Here is a 21,625-nt window from a genome sequence, read left to right as displayed (position 1 = left end):
TAAAGATTGTACTTCTATATAAAACATTTAAATTTTTAAACTTCCATAAACAATATTTAAATAATTTTTTTGTGTGTGTAGTAATAGACTATCTCATACGCTACGCCTGTTAATGAGCCAAAAAATATTATTTTAACAATGTTTCTGGAAACCTTCAAAATTTTATTGCATTATATAGAAATAGAGTCTATGCTTCTCATTAAGTCCAAGCAATGGAACAAGAGTATAAAAGTATATGCATGTATATATGAACAGTAGAATCTTGATTTAGTTTAATATTTCAAGGATCGAAAATGAAAAATTCTTTACATGGAATGTTAAACTGAGAAAGGAAACAAAATGCATTGTCAAAAAAAAGACACTACCTTTTTCTTTTGTTTAGTTTCTTTTTCACCTCAGACATATAAAATTTTACTTTTGAAATTTAAAAAGTCAATAATGATGTAGGATTTCTGCTATAATTTCACCTTCTTCTTTTTACACATTGCAACCAAAATGTGTTTCCAAGAATTGCAGTTGCTTACAATAAAGATTTAGTTTTACTTTTTAAGTATTAAGGATTATTTTATGAAAATCATATTGATTTCTTTTCAGTATTATCAGCACTACTTCTAAAACTGGAACATGAAACTGAATTTTGAAAAATTAGCACAGAAGACAACGCAATAGGAAATAATTACAAGTTTTAGATTATATAATGACTAATTTATGTGGTTTAACAGTAAAAGTATTCATATTGTGAAACAAGTGCACTTCAAACGGTGAGAATAAATAGCATACCAGTAAAATGACACCCCCCCCCCAAAAAAAAAAAAAAAAAAAAAACTCACCAGCAACATTGATAGTTGCGAGTGCATCCACATTCTTGTCTTTATTTTTCTTGCTCTGGAAGGGCTCTGGCTTGATGAGGACTTGGAGAATCTTGAGGCAGGGCAGAGTGATGCTCTCCATTACTACAGAACTCTTGGCATTTACTCCCATCAAGAAAAGTTTCATCACACACCTGAAATACAGGAAAAATCACAAAAATGAATTCCCAATTTTGAGTCGAAGATTCATTTCAAACAAAAAACCAAAAATAAATTAGGAGAAAAATACAAAGAAGAAAAAGGAAAAAAAACTATCAAGCTTAATTTTAAAATCTTAGCACAATCATTACTAAATGTTACTAAAATAAGGATTTTCCCATCATAGAAGATGCTTCAGTACTTTACAATGGCTTTCTAGAGGGGTGCATTCATTTTTGAGAACAACTACACCCTTTTTTCATGAAAATTGACAGCAAAAGTAAACATAAAAAATTGCTGTGCTTTATGGCCAATTTTTGCAGCATCTCCAGTCTTCTCACAGAATGAGAGATTTTTTTCAAATTCGCTGAAGGATTGTGCATAGTTTCCAATCCTCCCATCATGAATCAGACAATGAAATCACCAAAAGTCGAGTTGCTTTCTTTACCTCTACACTCACTCATGAAATAGAACAGCATGCATCCCAATCAACTCACCTTAATCTCTGTTCCCAGCAGGAATCTTCCTTCTGCAGGCTGCTGGCAAGCAGTGCAACTTCGTGACGTACTGCAGCAGCCAGATCTGGGCTGGTGACATGCCCCTTGAGTGCCATAGCAATTTTCTCCATCAACAGAGAGTTCAGGTCCGAGGTAGCTCGTGGATTGTCACGAGTGAGAGAGCAGAGCAACTGCCGTACCTCGTGTCTGACACGCACATTGCCGTGTCTCAGGTTGTAGGCGACTAGCTCTCTGATTAGCCCCTGGCTGCACAGGATGAGCCTGTACTGTGTATTTGTAGAGAGTGCCCTCAAGAGAGTGATGCAATGTTCCACAGCAGAGCTGGCACATCCATAGCATTTGCCCAAAGCAAAGCCGGACGTTTTGGCATCATCCACAGGCTGGCGCTTATTGAAGATGGATTCCTGGCTCATCTGGGGAGCAGATGCCAATTTACTTCGTGACTCACGTTGGCGGCGCTCATAGTCGACCAGTTCTTTCCGTGATGCAAGAACCTAAAAATAAAAATGGTAAGGTTAAATTATGAAGCATTGATTTTAAAAAATATATATTCACAAAAATTTGTTGAGATATGTTTGTTAAGTGTGGTAAAAGAAACAAATAGTAATATTTTCAAAGCTAACTTTAGTCCTGAAGTCTATGTAATCAAACCATAATCATTTCCAATGAGATAATGAGATATACAGTTGAAGTCTTTTAATACGATCACGTTTAATATGAAATCATGGCTAAAATGAACATTTTTTTTTAAAGTTTGGTTTGCTATCTAATTACATTAAAAAATTTTACGTATAATATGTGCATTAAATTGAAAGTATCGGTTAAAACGAAAAAAAAAATTCTGTTCTTTTTACTTAAAATGTTTGTGGTTGAATACTGTAATTTTCTTTTGTATTGAGAGAAAAAAATATTAAAACATTTTGCATCTTTACTAATAATAAAGCTGAAAGTCTCTCTGTCCAGAGGATGTCTGGATGTCTGTGACGCGCATAGCGCCAAGACCGTTTGGCCGATTTTCATTTAATTTGGCACAAAGTTAGTATGTAGCATGGGGGTGTGCACCTTGAAGCGATTTTTCGAAAATTCGATGTGGTTCTTTTTCTATTCCAATTTTAAGAAAAAAAATATCATAAGATGGACAAGTAAGTTACGAAATTATCATAACGTGGAAACGTAACATGGGCACAAGCCAATTGGCGAGATACGAAATTATCATAACGTGGAACCGTAAGATGGGTACAAGCCAACAGGCGAGAAAATTCACCATACATTATTTGTAAATATACAGGCGAACCAAAAGACCTTTTCATTTTTCTATTACAGGCAAAGCCGTGTGGGTATCACTAGTAGAAAATAAATCCCGTACATTTGCTTACCCGTGGACATTTCAATTTACTCGAAAATAAAACTGTTCATCTTTCATTGTGTATTACAACCTATTCCGCGATTGTCGACTATCATCTTCCTTTTTCAATATTTTCCAAAAACATTCATTTATGAGAAATTAGTTACTTTTTTCCGTATGTTCTAAGAGTTAGATTACAATGTGTCTATTAGTAGTAATATTTTTTAAATATAGGTAAGTATTCCTTCGTTTTTTCACAGTATCATTCATTCACGGTTGTTAAAATTAACGTCTAATATGAGCAAATTTGTGGATTTTTGACATTTCGTTTTAATTGAGTTCAACTGTATTTCAAATGGCATCTTAGCAAGAACATAGCAATAGCCTAAGAGACCAAATCTGGACAATGTCTATTTTCACTAGTGATTTGAGCGTATTTTGCAGATATGTGAATGTTGATATTAACTGGCTAACGTCAACATTTATCAGATTTTGGACTTTCAGAGCAACATCAGTAACAAATTGAAAATACTGAATCAAATATTACTCATAGCAATGAAAACTAAGACATAAAATAAACATTTGAATATGAAAGACTAAGATATGTTTGTAATAAGTGAAATCACACTCATGCATGTACAAGATAATGAGAATAAAATAAAAAAGAAAAAAGAAAAGCTTAGAATATTTTACATGTTTTCAATAACTGATACTTTGATCACGAGAATACAATTTAATTAATCTTATATTATCCATATTTAACATTCCTTTGAATATAAAGAAGTCAAAAATTATTAATGTACAAAGAATTAAATAACAACAATTTCTTTGTGAGCAACTTTCTTTTTTTTCAACTAAATATCAAATTTTTAAACAAGTTTAGATTTAAAATTGGAATTGCCAACTGCTAAAATAAGTAAATTAAGAGAAAAAAAAGTTTCTGTTAGTTAAAATTTGGGCATAATGCAGTAAAAGCTTGTATAAAATTTAAATTTGTCTCAGACCCTTAAATGAAAATTTAATTTTCTGATTTTTTAACCATACATGATCTAATTATTAAACCACTTGATATGTAACTTCATATGTTTGTGTAGATTCAACAACAACAGTGAGTCACATCCAGCTGAAAACTTTTTTTTTCTTCTTTCAATTAGTAGTGAATTTATTCGTACTCTCCAGATTTTGAGAAATCCAAAAGTTTAATTTTTTTTAGAAATATCTCGCACGAAAGATCTGATGGAAACTAATAATTAGCCTTTTCCCTAGAGCACTGGTACGATTACTCGAACACAGATAATTCTTTTTTTTTTGCAATTATGCCAATTATATAAATAGATGGCAAAAAAAATTATCTGAACTTTGGAATTTAGTACCTTTATAAAATTTGGAAGTTTGAGGTAAAATTTAAAAATTTGAATTTGGGTCAACTATATCAACAGATTTTGTTATGCAATTTAAAAATCATTGCTAAATGCTTTGAAAGCAAACATTTCAATATCTTTAAATATGAAAAAAGATTGTGCATGGCAATGTAAACAAAATAGAGGGAGGAAAAAAAACAGTAAAGTTATAGATTAATAATTGAAAACACGTAGAAAAGAGGTAACATTAAAAAAAGGGGGGTGGGGGCTAAAACACCATAACACTAAAAGTGACAAAGAGATTGAGAGAGAGAGAGCAAGTAACTATGGTTGCAAGTAGTTAAAATTTTCCCCTTCTTTCTTTTGGAAAATAAATAAATAAATTTTCGGAAGAGTCAGGGCAAAATTTGTGGAACTTTCGGAATGTTGTTCTTATATAGACTAAAATAGTCAAACATCAATTATGCAACATATTCGAAGATTAGCAACCAATTTTCTTTAACATGGTTTTGAGATACATATTAGTGACTCAACACGTTCTCTTTTGGAGTCAAAATGTCATATGGCTCAGCTCCCTAATTTAGTGATTTTAATCTAGAGCAGATTAAACAACATTTTTTTTTTTTTGGCTAAACCTACAGGAGTTAGAACAAGAAGTCGACCTAACCCCAGATGGGTTGATTGCCTCGAAAAAGATTTGCCTACCATAATAGTGAAAAATTGGCAAGCCATGGCCAGAAAGAGAGAGGTGTGGAAAAAAATTGATAAGAAGGGCAGGGCAAGGGCGCCCATATGCAAAATTGTAATGGGGGGGGGGGGTTCAAATATTTTCCCCGTGGTTTAGCTGGATATTTTCCCCATAGAAACCGATTTCAGAACAGATTAGTGTCATTAAAATTTGACATTTTTAATAACTTATTCATTAATGGCTGGAGAAGAAATGTTTTTACATTTTTGCAAAGAAAAAAGTACTAAAAGCAAGGAAGTTCTAATTCCAAAGGGGGAGGGGGGCTTGAGCCACCCCTTGCCCCTCTATATGGGCCAGGGCCTACCCAGGGCTATCCTGCCACTGAGGAAGGAAGATTAATTTTTCTGATGTGATAACTAAATTTGCTTTTTTGCTAGCAGAAAGCAGAATAGCGGATTAATGATAATAGAAATACATCACTAGAACATTAGATTTCTTATATAATTTGGCATCTCTCTTAATTAAAAAAAAACTTCTTAAAATATATTTCCATGCTGCACTCATACGGAAAAGATCATTTTAGAATCAAGTCACCGTTTCCTGACATAAGAGAAATTTGTTAGTATATAAAGCTATTATTAGAAAAATAAAACAAGAATTGTTAGGATAATAAAAGAGAAACATCAAGAAAACTGACCTTTTGAACTATTTTGCTCAGTTCATCAAATGATGCCTTGCAGTCTGCACAATATCGTTGAGCAAGCTGTTGTATGGCCCTGTTAACATTGGTGGATGACACAGAAGCTCCAACAGCTGTTAGCCCTGCACTTTCCTCAGGACCTTTCTCAAGAAGACCATGTTCATAGATACGTAGCAGGAGACCCTCCAGGGCTGGCTTGTTGGCTATCAGCTGTTTGTACACACGATCTGCCTTTTCCAGCAAACTGTTTATAGTACTTATAGCTTTTTTACGGTCTTCCTCATTCTCAATGGGATCGACAGCACAGCATGGTTTTGCAGTGATGGTATAATCAAATTTAGCATACTTACAGAATCCACATGAATTGCACAAAAAGGGATCTTTTTCATCATAATTTATTGCACGGCACTTATGACATTGGAATACATTTTCACCACAGTTAGCACATACTCCTGGATTTGCGGGAACTGATGCACTGCACCTTGGACACTGCAGTGTCTCAGATGATGCCTGGATGTTTTCATAAAAATCAGCATACTCAATCATCAGGTTACAGGCAACAATGGGAAGGGGGAATTCAATCTTTAGTTCAGTCTGTCCAGCAGCAAGGGTGCATTTTTTGGCTTTGTTCCAAATCCAGGGTCTATTTTTCAGTTCAACTACTGACTGGACCGATCGATTGTTGTAATAAATGTTCAACGTATGTACCATTTTATTTCTCTTCAGGTCTCCGATGCGGAGCGTAATTTTGGAAATTGTGTGGCTGCCGATAAGCTTGACTATCTGAGTAGTTGTTGTAAAGCGAGAATCTACTTTAATGGCAGACAACTTGATATTGGTATAAGGAACCTCTGGGTTATTGCACACTAAGCAGGGCTCACTCTCTAAATAATATCCATCAAATTCTACTAACCCTTGCAAAGAATTATAAATGTTGGAATTAGGGTGATTCATGAGCAACTGGTTTTGCTGATGAAGGATTTCGAGCCCTTTTTCAATGTAATCCTTCTCCTTCTCTTGCTGGGACATGTTCAAAGTGAAATATCCGAGTAGATCAACAAATTGTGCGGCACGGCGTCCGAATGCAGGGAGCCTTGGCCATAACTTCCACATCATGTCTAGCAATGTCTCTTGTTGGGCAGCAGTTGAATTTTTATGCAAATGAAAGATAAGCGAATGGGCTTGCCACCTCACAGATGTTGAGTTGGATTCCAGTAGAAAAGCACAGATAAAATGGCTAAATAGGTTTCTGTCCACAAATTTGTTTACCTGTTGGGCCAAGGTCATGCACTGTGCAATATCAGTCTTAGACGGGTCACTAGCTTCTTCATCTGTTTCAGCTTTTTCCTTTTCTTTTCGTGCTTTAGATGGGGATGTGGATACTTGAGGTGTTGAACTGCCAGTGATTTGCTGTTGTTGGATGGCTTTAGCTCCACATAAAGCACATTGCAATAACTGAAGAATGATAGAGGATACACCTTCATCCAGAAGGAAGCTTACATGAATTAAAAAGGGCAAAATGCTCTCATCTTTCTGGCAGAACTTTTGCCAATTAATAGTTCTTGATGTAGCAATATCACTACAGGCTTTCAAGTGTTCTATCATGTTTATCAATGAATCATAAGATAAGCCAAGAACAGTATTGACAGCAGGAAATTCTTCATAACCTCCCTGATCACAAATATTTTTAACATCTTTCATATGTGATTCAAGAGCATGGAAATCTCTCAGTTGGCGATATTTGTCTTTAGACCCACAAATGAAAAGAAGTAGCTTCCTAACTTGTCGTCGGACGAATGGGGTTTGCTGCATCATCATATACTCGCATAAATACACAAACCATGATTGGGAAAAAGAAATGGATTGTGAACCAGGCACCGAGTTCAAAATCTTTTTAATTTGATAAGGTAGGCGTAACACCATCTCTGTCAGTAGTTGTGGATATGCTTCAAAAATATCATTTGCATGGCCTTTAACGTACTGCTTCAAGAAAAAAGGTGACATATCTGGAGGGGGTGATAAAGGATGAGACTTAAGCAAGTTTCCAGTTATGCTTGAAGATTTGTCTTCTGTTTGCATGCCTTTCCAGTAGTCCAGCAGCACTTTCAACACTTGCAGACAATAATCAATTGCATTTGACGATACTAGAGCCATTGCAGTTGCACTGCTACAGAAGGTAGAGGATTCACCCAAACTAGATTTAGGAGTACCTTTAACTCTAGACATCATAATGCTCAACAGCCTCATAACTATTAAATTGACTTCTCTCGAAGGTGTTCTTTCAGCAATCTTTGATATATCTTTATTGTTCATATCTAAGGCAGATATGAGAACTGGAAGTAGCTTGGTTAAAGCAGCGCAGTCCTTTTCTTCTTCGCCCACCAAATCTGATGTGAGCATCAAAATGACTTGCATGAAAGGAATGGCTCGGACTCCCCCCACTTCAGACAGCTCAGGTAGGTAATTGAGCATTTTTTCAAGAAGCATGAGTCGCAATGTGTGAAGCCTGAAGCTGGTATCAACATCTGTGTCAATGTCAAGACCTTCTTCCCCTTGAGGCATGGTGGAGCTTGGTAAGCCAACTGAACTTGTCTCTGACCTGGCTCCAGTGGCGATACTTTCCTGAACATTGTCACCATAAGCACTGCTTCTTCCACTCACATTATGCTCTCCCATGATAGATTCCACACCACTACCGCCACTTTCAGAGCCAGCACTGCCCCCTTGTTCTGCAGGAGAAGTTCGCAGCGTTGACCCGTCGGTGGCTGCAGTGCTTCCCTCATCATCACTGCCACCGGCAGATGCTGTAGTGTCAGAGTAATGTCCTCCCTCTAATGAAGAAGCATGGTGAGAACCTTGAGATGCAAGGGATAAGGCTTGAAGAGATAATCCCCCAGCCTGGTCTTCAGGTTGATCTTGCAAACTCAAAGCTATGGCCAGCTCTACCATGGTCTCATCATCATCTGGAGGCATGTCAAGCATTGGGAACCCTCCAGGTCCGGCTATGAGTGCCTCTAGATTGGGTACACCTTGTGAGCCATCAGCAGGTAATAAGACAAGTGGATCCAAGCCTTCCACTATTTCAAATGGTTCCAGGTCTGACTGAAATTCAACCAATTCTGCAGGAGCAGGCACTTGTGCTTGAGCTTGGCTAGATGTACTTGGAACTGATTGAGAAGGAGCTTGAGGTTGAGGATGCCTAGTCTCATTGCTTTCAGAATCATGAATTTCACCAGGAGTACTACAGTGAGGAGGAGATGGGATGAAAACTTTTCTCCTTCTGACTCGTGGTCTGAGAACTCGAATCAAAGCTTGCTTGGCAGCAAAGCTTACAACAGTATCTTCACACAAAAGCAGTCTGACATAAAGCTTAGTAGCTAGGGCTACATGTTCAAGATCACATGTTGTAAATGCATGAATCACTTCAATTAAGGCATGGACAGTGGACTCCACATGAACTAGTCCTCGGAAAGATACAGGAGCTATGGCTGGATTTGAGGGTTGCATGGAATGCAGGTGCCAAAATGCATCAGTAAGTTGTATGATAAAATGAGCTGAACTAGAAAATTCAAATTTTGGAGGACTGTCTGTATTTCCAGAAGTATGTTTTTCTGTTGATTGAGTGCTGTTTTCATCTTGAATAAATTTGACACTCTGGTCCGACTCGGATATTGCTGATTCCGTAATCATGAGCGAATCATGGTTTTCAGCGAAACGCACCAAATTTGCAGGGCGAGCAACAGCCACCCCTCTAGTGATGGCAACTAAACGATACAAAGCTTCACCATCAAGCTCTTCAGATGGTTTTCCTTCTTGACTGGCATTCAGACATTGTAAAACATAATTAAGAAGAGCCTCATCTTTATGAGAACAATATGCATTGCGATTATTGTGGAGGGTTGATAATAAGATTTTTACATGATCATGTACAACTGAAGGAGTAGGTAAAGTTAACATAGATGTGGTTAAATCAATGGCAGCATTTTTCAATTGAAGCTTATCATCTGAACTGCTTCCTGCTGAAAAACATCCATCTAGAAGCTCTAAGCTGCTACTCACAAGGCGATCTAAGGGAGTGAGAGGCAATGGAGCTGCAGGAATACCATCCACCTCAACTCCAGACTCAGTAGCAGAATTCCCAGATGCTCCAGCAGTTGCTTGAGTGGGGAAGTCATCATTATCTTCAGGCCATCCAAAAGATTCCTTAGTTTTACCAAAAATTTTGATTGAATCCACCATTGTAACTCCAGAAGAATCAGAACTGGCACCAAAAAATATAGACAGCTTCTTGTCTGCGGTGAGAGATTCTTCACGTGAAAAAGGAAAATCGTACCATCGGTTTCTTGTTAGATTGACTTGAACGCTGCGACCAAATATCTCAATATAGGATGGAGCTCGTTGAATATCTTGATTGCCAACAAGAATGCGGCAACCAACCATAACCATGGAATTATCTGCATTAGTGACTTCAATAGTGAATCCTGCGGGCTTTGTGCTTGCAATATATAACCCTGTGGTGTTCAAACGATGCTTGATTTGTTGAGTATTATATACTTGCAGAACATCATTTCCTCCAAATTCAATGTCATTCATAGCAGTACAATGTTCGAAAAAATCTACTGGGAAAGAAACACTACCCACAGGACGGCCACTTTTAGCAGCTTTCTTCTTCTTTAAGGGCTTGTTGGAACTGGATGCTGATGTAGATTGAAAAGCGGGAGTTAGCCAATAATTTGTCTGATCCTGATTAGCCATGTATATCCGCAGGCTACCATCTTCACACAGAAGAATGAGTGTAGTCCTCAGTTCACCGCAGGTGATGATATGCCTTATTGCAACCATGTCTGTAATTTTTGATTTTGCTGTCAGGAATTTAATTTCTTGTACCAACACTGTGTCAGGCTTCACCATGAGTATCACAGGATTGTTGGAAGCCTGCATCTGAGCCAAGATCAGACCAGGATGATTAGCCACCTCAGACCACTGGCATAGGGGCTGTGGACTGGGTTTGCTGTTCCCACTATTGTTTCCATTATTACTGTTATTTTTCATCTGTATCAAAAACATCTGGGACAGCTGAGGAGACATTCTAGATAAGGGTGCAATGAAGCTTTTCCCTTGGGTGTAGCTGAAGAACAAGAGTTGTAAAGTGTGAGAGTAGTAGATTGATACACCACCTCCACCAATCATTCCATTGGAATCCTGAAATCAAATGAAAATACATTACCATGTAATCAAATTTCAACAAATTCAAGGGAAAAAGCTTGAAAGTATTTTAGGTATGAATAACCAGAAATGGTCTTTACCTTTAAGTCTGGATGCTTTGTTTCCAAAATATTAGTAACATAAAATGGTCCATGCTTTGCGCAGCTTTCTTCTACCATTGGTTGATAATAGATGTGACCAGCAGAAGACATTAGCACCAAATGGCGCTGTCCATCATCGGAGAAGATGAAACAGCAGTCCCGGATTTTTTCGCTAGGTAAAAGAAAGAAGAATTGGGGACTAAGAGCATCTTGGGATAAGTCATATATTTTAACCATGTCAGCAGTCACAAGAGCCAATTCTGTCTGAGATCCTGGTAGCCACATGGCCTAAAAGCAATTGAAAAACATTAAAACATTTATTAACTAACTTTGTAAAAATTATAACACATATTCAAAACGTAGACAGGGAAAAAAAATGTCAGGTGAAGTCTATAAAAAGTTCTTGTATCTTTAAACAGAACATTTCTTTACATAATGTCATTAAAGTATTTTTATTGTTGATACAAAAACCTGTAATGATAGCAAAATTACAATTATTTTGTGGAATTACATTCATCTTTACTTAAATATTGATCATTTTAAACCAGTATATCTTTCCCCTACCTCTCAAATAAGTTAATTGTTTAAAATTTTTCACATTATCAAAACGATTTCCTCATAACATTTTTTAAAGTAAAATTAGCAAAACAATTAATTGCTACTCTTTGACTTTTCAAGAGTTCAAAACTGTTTTTAAACTTTCAGTAAAATTATACAGTTTTGCACATTGCCTCTAAAGGTGCCCCAAACCTAAAATTTTGGTGGAGGGAAAAATTCACAATTTACTGAATGAAACTTCAAATTCTGTGGAATGAAAAAAAATAAAACCCGTCATATATACATACACACATACATCCAATGAGAAGAGATATTAGGTACCATTGAAAAATGATTTAAAAAATTATTGCAATACTGGCTCTAGTTTTTCTGACTCATCAGTCAAAATTTGTTGAATAAGAAATTTTTTGAGAGGTCACAGTGACCTCATATTGGGGCACTTTTGGTTGACCTGTTAAACAAGCTTCTGTAAGCTATCAATAACATCAATAGTCATGTCGAGTGATGTGATCCAGGTTTGAACAATATAGAATGGTCAAGTATTAGTTGTCTGTTTGACACTGAAAAACTACAAAATATGAAATTTAAGAAAGAAAACTCACTTTTATTATGTAATTTCCTGATTCTAGCTGCGGATGTAATACCAGATGATCAGAAACAGAGCCTGATCCACTGAAAGTAAGAATGTGGCAGTCCTAGAGGGGAAAAAAAGATTACACAAAATTAAACGAAAACAGATCTAAGTAAAGATGTAAACCTAGCTGCAAATTCAAACAATTTCTTTAAAATGTTCCGCCCCAAAAAAACTCCTGGGTACCTCTCAAGTTTTACATCGCCACCAACTACTAAAATGAAAGTTATATGAGTGAAATGCTACTATGTGACCAGCATAGTTGCTAAATATTTTGATTAAAGAGGGAGTTGTTTGATATTTAACAGAAACTATTGCCACACAACTGATGAAATCAAGATATGTGACAGACTAGTAATTCTTCTTTACCATGCCCGTAAACAAAGTGATACACACAATTCAGATTTAAATACATGATAAACTAATATTAATGAACAAAATTTTACTGAAGTTGTAAATAATATTTGAGTTTGAAAAAAAAAATAACACTGTTAAAACAGCTTTGAAAAAATTGTGAGAATTAACAAACTCAGCCTCAAACACACAAAAAGAGATTACACATTGAAGCTCCATTACAGTTTTTTTTTTTTTTTTTTTGCTTGATAATATATAACTTTTTTTTTCCTGTTTAAAAACCTATGCTCTCAAGGAAATTTAAAAAATAAAAAATGTCAAAACTCTACAAAAATGAAAATTTTCTGCAAGCTGTGTTTATTTATACTATCTGGGTCTGACCAGAAACAACAGAGAGAGAGAGAAAAAAAGTTTAAAACTTACTTTGAGCCCACATACAGCCAGAAAATCTTCATTGTAGGGATTACCAGTAATGGAAAGAACCATAAATGGCACTGGGGCAGAAGCCAGACGCTACAGGAGAAAGAAAATAAAATGAGTAATCAATGCATCATAATGGAGAAAGTGAGCTGTAAAACATAAATATGAATAGAAGTCTTACGGTCAAAGTCAACTTTCTTTTACTGGAATCGGCTTGCTTGAGGAGAGCAGACAGCTGGAGCAGAGTGATCTGTCACAAAATCAAACCATTAATTCAAAATACAGTAGGAAATATGCATGGGAAAAACAAAATATATACTCAAACGTTTATGTGATAAATTCACCGATTTTAACTGACTAAATATTTAAGTGCTATCACGACAAGGTTAAAAATAAGCATTGTTAATTATACTTTGTAATCAAATCTTCAATTTCGACATTCAGAGTTTGAAATGTAGGAGCTAATTTCAAGCCTAAAATTTTAGATCACATTCCAACTTTTCTTTCCTGATTCATCTGTCATCATGAGGCAAACAAAAGGGGGAAAAAAAGAATGTCTCTTTTGCTCTTTTGACAGTCATTAAGAATTTTTCTTTGTAATTCTTTGCAGAGCATTAACGCATCCACCATCACTTGCGTCATTTCTATGATCAGACCCCAAAGTGGTTTTTTGGGGGAAAAAAGTAGGAAATGAAGAATTAAAAACTTAAAAAGCAGGAATAGTAGGAACAAAATCACTTAAAAAAGTAGGAAAAAATAGGAAGAGATAGAACTACACACATGTCAAGAGGAAACAAGTTTAGCGTAAATTTTATTTCTAATGCAAAATAAGCTAACGCTATTTTTGACTTAAAACTCTCCTACAAATAACTAACAGTACTTCTGAAGTATCGAAACAGGGTTCATACTCAATTTCAGAAATTAAATGAAGGAGTTTTGGAGGAGTTTTGATGAGTAAAATAAGGATTTGTAGGAGTACATACTAATGGGCTGTCCTTAAATGTTGTCACATTTTTTTTCAACATCTTTGACCCCCTACCCCCTTTGTCACTAAGTGTCACACTTCATCTTACTTCTCCTCTTGTCACACGTCATTTTTATAAACATATTGTTATAATAATTGTGTGATGTCACTTCTTGCCACCCTCTCTCTTCCCCTTGTCACAATTTCGTGAACCAGTCTCCCCCTCAAGGCATGACATCACTTGTGGATGACCCATTTTACAATATTATAACTGTCATTTGCTAAACAATTATGTTTTTAACACAATCACTTAATATAGTACATCTTCTTATGTATCTTTAAGTAATAATTAGAGAAACCGACTCTTGCAGCTGAGAGTGTGGTGGAAGAAAATGCAATAATCATAAAACTTGAAAAATAGTCAAGCCCCCATTTAAGCATGGTTTACTTCAATTATGAAATGTCTTATTCATCTAATAATATTTTCACCCCTTCATCACTCTTATACCTTCGCCCTTGTGACAAAGTTAAGTTGTTGATCAAAGTATGCATTTTAAGTTACTGTCATAGAGGAAGACTATGTAGTCTTCAACTAAAAAAGAAGGAGTTTTGAAGGAGTTCAAACCAAAATGAAGGAGTTTGAAGGGCCCTTCAAAAAAATTTCCCAAATGAAGGAGTATTGGAGGAGTTTTGAAGGAGTGTACGAATCTTGTGAAAGGATTTCATGAAAGACCCAGTCGCAAAAACAAAACGAATGAGACAAGCTGACAATCATCAGTATGAAAAATAAACTGGTGGAAACAAAGATATTAATTACAAAAATATGAAAATAAAATCCAAACAAAGAAACACCTTTTAAAATTACAGAATAAAATTTTTAAGTGTGATAGAATAAAATGCAATATAGTAATCACAAGAAAAAAAACCCTCATATTTTGGTGCAATAAAACCATTTTTGTTAAAGATTTGTTTTGTCAAAAGCGAAAACATTTCTTTGAGAGCATCCATTTATCATTTGAAAATACTAACACTTTTAGCTCTTGTTGTCATAAACTATGATACAAAAAGCAAAGCAAATATTAAATTAGTTTTAGTTAAAAATAATCAGCAGCTGACATGCATTCTTGCATAAACATGGGCAGATGTTTGAATTTGAAAAAAAAGGAAAAAGACTGAAAATGCAGATCTAAAATAAATTTGTTCTTAAATATGGGACAAAAAATTTATAATAAAATAATTAAACTAAATAAATAATGAAATAAGTAAACTAAAGAGTTCGTATTATATTATGTATTTTTAGCATTCAACATAATTTTTTTTTTCAGGCACGTCATTTACGGGAGTCAATGGGGTCAATTTCTCCCCTCCCTGGCATTGGAAAATTGATGCTTAACTATACAAGTTTGTGAGGTTTTTGTTGCTTTCAGATAAAATTTGCATTCAGTATACATCCGTTGCTAGCCACTCCCGGGGGAAAAATCAAAATGATGGGCCAGTTTTAATTTTAATCAAGCAATAAAAACAAATATTGTTTTATTGATTTGATGATTTTTTATCTTCTTTTTGTCCCAAAATATTTGTCACGGGAAAAAAAAGAAAGAAAGATAAATCCATGCACATGGTAAACATAACATTTTAATCAAAGACAGAGATCAGTTTCTAATGTTTATCTATGCATTAAAAAGAAGGCATATAGTTTATCTCAATCTTCACCATACAACAAAAATATTCTTTCGGAAATTGTTCACGAAATTGAGAGAGAGCGGAGAGCACCCAGCATCAAAAGCCTGCATATATTTCTTTCTCCCCCTCCCCTTTGATCAGGCACCCTGAGTACACTACTGCATCAGTATAATTGCCACAACCCGAAAAGAGTAAGAGTCTTTCAAAAAAAAATTTAAATGTTCAGAAATGCTGCATTGCTGAAAATGCAGCACTTAAAAATGATGAGCAACTCCTTAATATTGATGTTATATCAGAGTAGAAAATACCCATTAAAAATATACAAAAAACTACAGTACATATTTGCTTGTGGCTTTATCTTCTTTTAACTTCTAAAAATGTGAAGAAATAAAAACGGAATCTCGCAATGGGGTGGTTTCCTTCAGCCAAAAGTACTACTTTTAGTCATTGAAATGGATAGAATGAGTAAAGAAAAAAAAAAAAAAGACCCAAAAAATACTTTCATTTTCTTAACAGTTCTTTTAAAATTAATTTTTTTAAATGTCCGATTTTTCAAACAAGGCGTTGTCTTGATGACATCACAAATGATGCACTTTGCCGCATCTTTCTACTACGTTTCCACGTTATGATAATCAAGCAGCGAATTGAAATTGCGCTCTAAGCTTGCTATCAACCATATTGTTGCCAATACACGTGAGTAAAGATGCAAATTAAATATTCTGTTCTGTGAATGGCAACACTGAATGGCATTTCATCATTTGTAATGTCACACAACAGAAGTGTAAACAATGAATTCCATTTAAGTAATTTTTTAAAAATATTAAACTTAAATGAATTATTTAAAAAATGGTCAGATCCTATGTTTTTAAGCATGTTCTTTCAGAAAAAAATACTCTTAAAATTTTGGAAACGACCCCATTGGGAACGATTTGCCCATCTAGGTTTTGCCTTTTTTTTTTGCAAATACTCTTTGCAAGGAAAGAAAATGAAATTTTATAATCATGTTAACGATTTAGAATGAACAATAATCATATTTATGCATGAAAAAAGTTAGTTTCCTTGATTATTTTTGAAGTGATTCGTTTTTGCGAATTTCTGTTATCTATCGCTTTTATTTTGTACTAACATCAATAAACTATGTACAGTGTACAGGGTTTTTCATTTTTTTGCTTCTGATGCTCCTTTTAAGGTTTTACATTGCCTTTCTGTTTTAATAGAGCTCCATTAGTGAATAGGAAATTCGACTTTTCCCACACTTTTTAAACAGTTGGCCGTTTACTTTAATTAAAGCTTCTAATTGACAGGTAAATAATATATAATAGTATCAGAATGCGCCAGTATCAATGTCTTTATTGTTTCGTTAAAACAGTAGGACTGAAGTTCGGGCGATAAAAAGAAAAGTTGATCATAAACGCTGCTACGGTAAAAAAGTCACGAAAATTTAACTTTTAAACAAGCAAACGCCGCGGCGTTATATTAAATTAAAATTACTGTAGTCATTTAATGAAAAGCTCAGGATCCGTTTGTTTCTTTTACTTTTCAAAATCAAAACATGCAGGAAATTATCGGTGCGGCATTGTAAAAATAAGAATCAATGCACAATTAGAAGTGCTATACTAAAAAAGGAAAAAGTAGGAAAATAAGGAGAGAGCTCTAAAAAGTAGGAAAAATAGGAACTCTTCGAGGTCTGTATGATAGAATCTTCCTTCACTAACAAATCAGAAAGGTCATTGCTATTGTCTAGGAATGGCTCAAAGTTTTCAATGTGAACGTTTTTGGTTGTGCATCACTGCCATCGGTATCCTCGTTGGTTTTGGCCTCCTTTATCACTTCTAAAAGCTTTTCCTTCCAGTGAGTTCTGAACTGTGCGAGTTTAATAACTTTACTACTGGAAAGAGCTCTGGAACCAATCACATAAAATGTCTCCAGTGGCTCAAACTCGATTATTAGCACGCCAAAATGCAGTTGATTACGGTAATCTGCAATCTTTAGGAGTTTGGATTTTGAAGGAGGAAAGAATTTTATCTGTTTGCATTACCGCAACCGCGTAAAACCAAAACTCATCCACATAAAATAAAATAAAGGTGTCAAATCTTAAACTGCGTATAATCGAAAACACGTAAAATAAACCCGCGTAAAACAAGAGTCTACTGTAGTATTAATAATAAATAGCTAATGGGAGATTCAAAGGTTTCTCATATGCAATGCAGTATGAAAATCTTCAAATCAAATACACCATATTATCTGACAGGATTCTGATGTGTCATGGAAAATGAGACAGAAGTAAGTTGTTGGAAAGTGCTTACCTTTCCTTTTTCGTGGCTGACAGCTAGATGCTGCCTCTTCCCCTGTGGGGAAGCCAAACAACACATGGCGACACGTCTGATCATGTGGCTCCCGATCAATTGCCGAATGGTCTGGCCCTGTTCACCTGAATAATTCATCCTCACATTCTCAAAGGCACCTTCCTGGGAACCCAGGGTCGGAACCTGAATGTTGTCAGAAAAAGCAATGTGAGTAAAGGGTCAACAAAGGTCAAAAAGAAAAAAAAATACAAATTATTAAAAAAATTGATTTTTTTTGCCATAGAATACTTAATATTTCCACCAAAGTTAAAAACATATAAAGACAATGAATACTGCTTGAAACAACAAATCTGTTTTCTCAGAGCCAGAAGGCCGTAAGTCACATTATGAGAATTTTACAGGAGAGAGGAAAAACTTTTTTCTGGCACATGCAAAGGATGGGACACACACTCATTTAACCCTAGTAAAAAATTGAAAAGTTTTTTTATTTATTTTTTTATTTTTTAAAGAATTATGTTCACATGGCTCGATGCAGTCTACATACAATGCACTAATAAATGGAAAATTACAATTTTTTGAGGTACAGAAATATGCATTGAATTATTATTTTGCCTGAAGACAAATTGCACTAACACAAAGAGAAAAAACCAATTAGTTCAACATTTTTAAGTAGGGGAAGGTTGTGTACCTTGGGCAGTTTGGTTTCAACGCTAATTTATAGCATGTTAAAACAATGTAAAACAAATGGTTTTTGATTCTACGGGTTCTCCTGCTTGTTGCTTACGGTTTATTTTAGAAATTTTGAAAAAAAATTGATTAGGTGATTTTTTTTTCAAAAAAGTGATTTTCAGCCCAAGGTACAATTAAGGGTTGTACCTTGGGCACTCTTGATTGTAATTTGGTTAATAAATCAGCAAATCACTTTTTGTGATTGTATCTCATATTGCAGCTAATAAAAAGTGATCCCATCAAAAGTAATGTTAAACTGGATCTCACTTTGCCTGTGAACCAGAGGTTATGGTAATACTTTTATAATATCTGCAACTCTCACTCTACAAATGTCTTTAATGGAATGCCATATAAAAACAATTTTCATCTTTCGTAAAAATTTCACAGTCGTTTGGTCGTTGTAGCCATCTTCAAGCACCTGGCCCACGTAAAATTTGGGTATGTTTGCCATTGAGAACGATACTAAAACCCATTTGCCAATACTTTCTGCTGGATTAATAAAATCCCACTACCTCTCGATCCTTTCATCATGGGTCTGTATTTCTTGATCTTCTTCTATAAATTCCGCAAGATAATCTCCCATCTGGCAATCATCTTGTTCACTAGACGAACTGTACTTACCATTTTCTTCTTTGGAACTTTCCTCTTCAATTCTTTTCTTTGATCTCTTCTTGTCACATTTAAGCTATTTCTTCGCTACTTGGTCTTTTTATTTCCTCTTCAAACTGCATTTTCTGGTTTGTGAAGCTTTCATCAAATTTCTTTTTTTGGGTGCATTAGTAAGGATTTTGGATTTTCTCAGTCTTCTTCATCTTGTTTCCCACTTGTGTCTTGATTGTACCCTGGGCATCCACTAACCCACCTGTTTTGAGTGTCCAAGGTACAAGCAAGGTGGGTGACCAAGGTACACGAAAGTGAGTTTCAAAATATTTTTGATAAAACACCAAAATGTTGTTAACAAAACAGAAAACCCGATAGCACATCGTGAAGCACACATTTCAAAATATCGAAGTAATCTAGCACTGAATTAAAAAAAAATATCCCTCACTAAAAACCACAGGTGATTGGGTGAGAAATTTTACTTTCCACCACTTATTTCTAATATTACTACACAAAATTAAATGGCGACCGATGGTGCGACTAAAACACAGGAGCAGTGTTACCCCAACATGTGCGTCAATTTCCCACTTTCACACTAATTTCCCTTTCCAAGTGACAGAGATAGCAAGGAGTGCTCAAGGTACACGACCTTCCCCTACATTGGAGAGAGTACTTGAAAACAGCAACAAAGGGGGAAAATGACTTCTAGATGTTTTAAAACAAAATTAAGAAAGATACTTACCATTAGCTGATCTGACTGTTCAAATACTTTATCCTGACTGTGAAGTTCTACGAGAGCACTCTGTGCTCTTATGGAGCTGCCGATAGGAGAATTTCTTTGACATGATTGGCGAACAGCCGGCATAAGATAGCTCAACAACTCCAAAACAGTCGAAGCAATGCTGGTGCTTGACTGAAAAAAAAAATATATATATAGCAGATACAAAATAACATTAGCCATTATTTTTATCAAAACTACTCTGCTGTTATGCACATATTGAATGGAGCTGTTGTTTTTGAACCATTTTTTATTTCTGTATGGTGTATGAGCAATCTAATTGCTCAGTTACTTATACTATTTTACCCACAACTTTCCTAAGTTTAATATCAAATAATTTTAACAGCTGATGGCAGCATTGCACTAGATGCTTGTTTCCAACCCATTTTGTAATATTCTGATTCTTTCAAAAGATATTTCTCTACTTTCAAAAGTAAAACAAATAAATATGCAAAAATTTTAAAAATTAATTCAAATTGATGAAAAAAAAAATGAGATTGTTACTTTCAGAGAAATCTTTGCTGGGATTAAAACAATAAATATATTTACTTATTAATTGCACACTCAAGTAACTTTACATAATTGATATATAAGGTGTATTAGTACAATATCAAAACTCTTAAGGTGCTATTACTAAGAAGCTCATATTGGCCAAATTTTCACGCAAACAAATTTTGGTTCTACGTTCTTGTCAAAGTTATAACCTTATCAATACCAGATGATATCTAGAATCCAAGAAATTAGGGTAACAATTCATCTGATCTATCATCAAGAAATTGAAAATGATTTTTTTAATTTTACAGAGAAATTCCAATGAAATTTCTTGCTTTTAAAGATAGGACAATTTCAATACTTCATTTAAAGATGTTTTTATGAGTAATAATGTCACCCTACTCATTGACAGATCCAAAGACAAAATATATACAATTTTTTACTAAAAGTTGTTTGAATATTGTGAGATTTATTGATAAGCACATTAATAACATAATTCACAAAAGGTTTCCTCTGAGTCACAAGCACGAGGCGTATTCGGAAAGTAAGTGCAGTTTCATTGCACAGACACACTAATACTGTGGTCTGCGTTCTGCACATGCACACTATTCCTCCCTGTTCCATGGCTCTTAACTGATGCCATTTTGGTTGCTTTAAGTTGTGCCCTCAGACTATTGTACACATTTAAAATGTTTGAGACAATGACTTATCCCGCCGAACGCGAGATTGGTGCTGTAATTTGATTTTTGAATGGAAGGAATGGTGAAAAGGGCTGAAATTTATGGCCAAGTTAAAGATGGTTATGATGAAGAAACGATGAGTGATGGATGGTCAGAAAGTGGGTTAGAAAGGGTAGTGCCCAACTTGGACAAAATCCCAATGTAAGAAACGCTTCTTGTTTTGATAATGCATATGTAAATCAAGTCTTATAAATTCAACTAACTGCATGTGGATCTAAAAATTTTTTAAAGTTTGTTTTTTGAAAGTTTTATTACACTATTTGTTTATTTATAAAAATAACTATATTTTACAATTATTTAAAACATTTTGCCCGAAAAAGTTCAACATTTGCAAAGCTTGTTAATAAACTCATTGTATTACATAGTTACAACAACTGACATTATTATCAAAATTTTTAGAAAAGCTGAAAATAATCCTGGCATTTGAGCATCTCAGAATTTTCAG

At 34.9% G+C, this 21,625-nt stretch overlaps 1 protein-coding gene across 1 annotated transcript in view; it reads right to left on the bottom strand.

Moving 5' to 3' along the window:
• The window catches only part of LOC129230100 (E3 ubiquitin-protein ligase UBR4-like), a 163,168-nt gene that overhangs the window by 42,101 nt on the left and 99,442 nt on the right, over window positions 1–21,625 (bottom strand). The window contains exons 44-52 of the mRNA XM_054864498.1: window positions 19,913–20,083; window positions 17,842–18,024; window positions 13,070–13,138; window positions 12,892–12,981; window positions 12,086–12,178; window positions 10,926–11,213; window positions 5,617–10,821; window positions 1,505–2,019; window positions 831–1,003 (exon numbers count right to left, since the gene is read on the bottom strand). Of these exons, the coding sequence (XP_054720473.1) occupies window positions 831–1,003; window positions 1,505–2,019; window positions 5,617–10,821; window positions 10,926–11,213; window positions 12,086–12,178; window positions 12,892–12,981; window positions 13,070–13,138; window positions 17,842–18,024; window positions 19,913–20,083 (6,787 nt within the window). The remainder of the gene's footprint in view (window positions 1–830; window positions 1,004–1,504; window positions 2,020–5,616; window positions 10,822–10,925; window positions 11,214–12,085; window positions 12,179–12,891; window positions 12,982–13,069; window positions 13,139–17,841; window positions 18,025–19,912; window positions 20,084–21,625) is intronic.

The sequence above is a fragment of the Uloborus diversus genome, chromosome 9, assembly GCF_026930045.1.
Source record: "Uloborus diversus isolate 005 chromosome 9, Udiv.v.3.1, whole genome shotgun sequence".
NCBI lineage: Eukaryota > Metazoa > Arthropoda > Arachnida > Araneae > Uloboridae > Uloborus > Uloborus diversus.
This window is presented reverse-complemented; position numbering and strand designations above follow the sequence as displayed.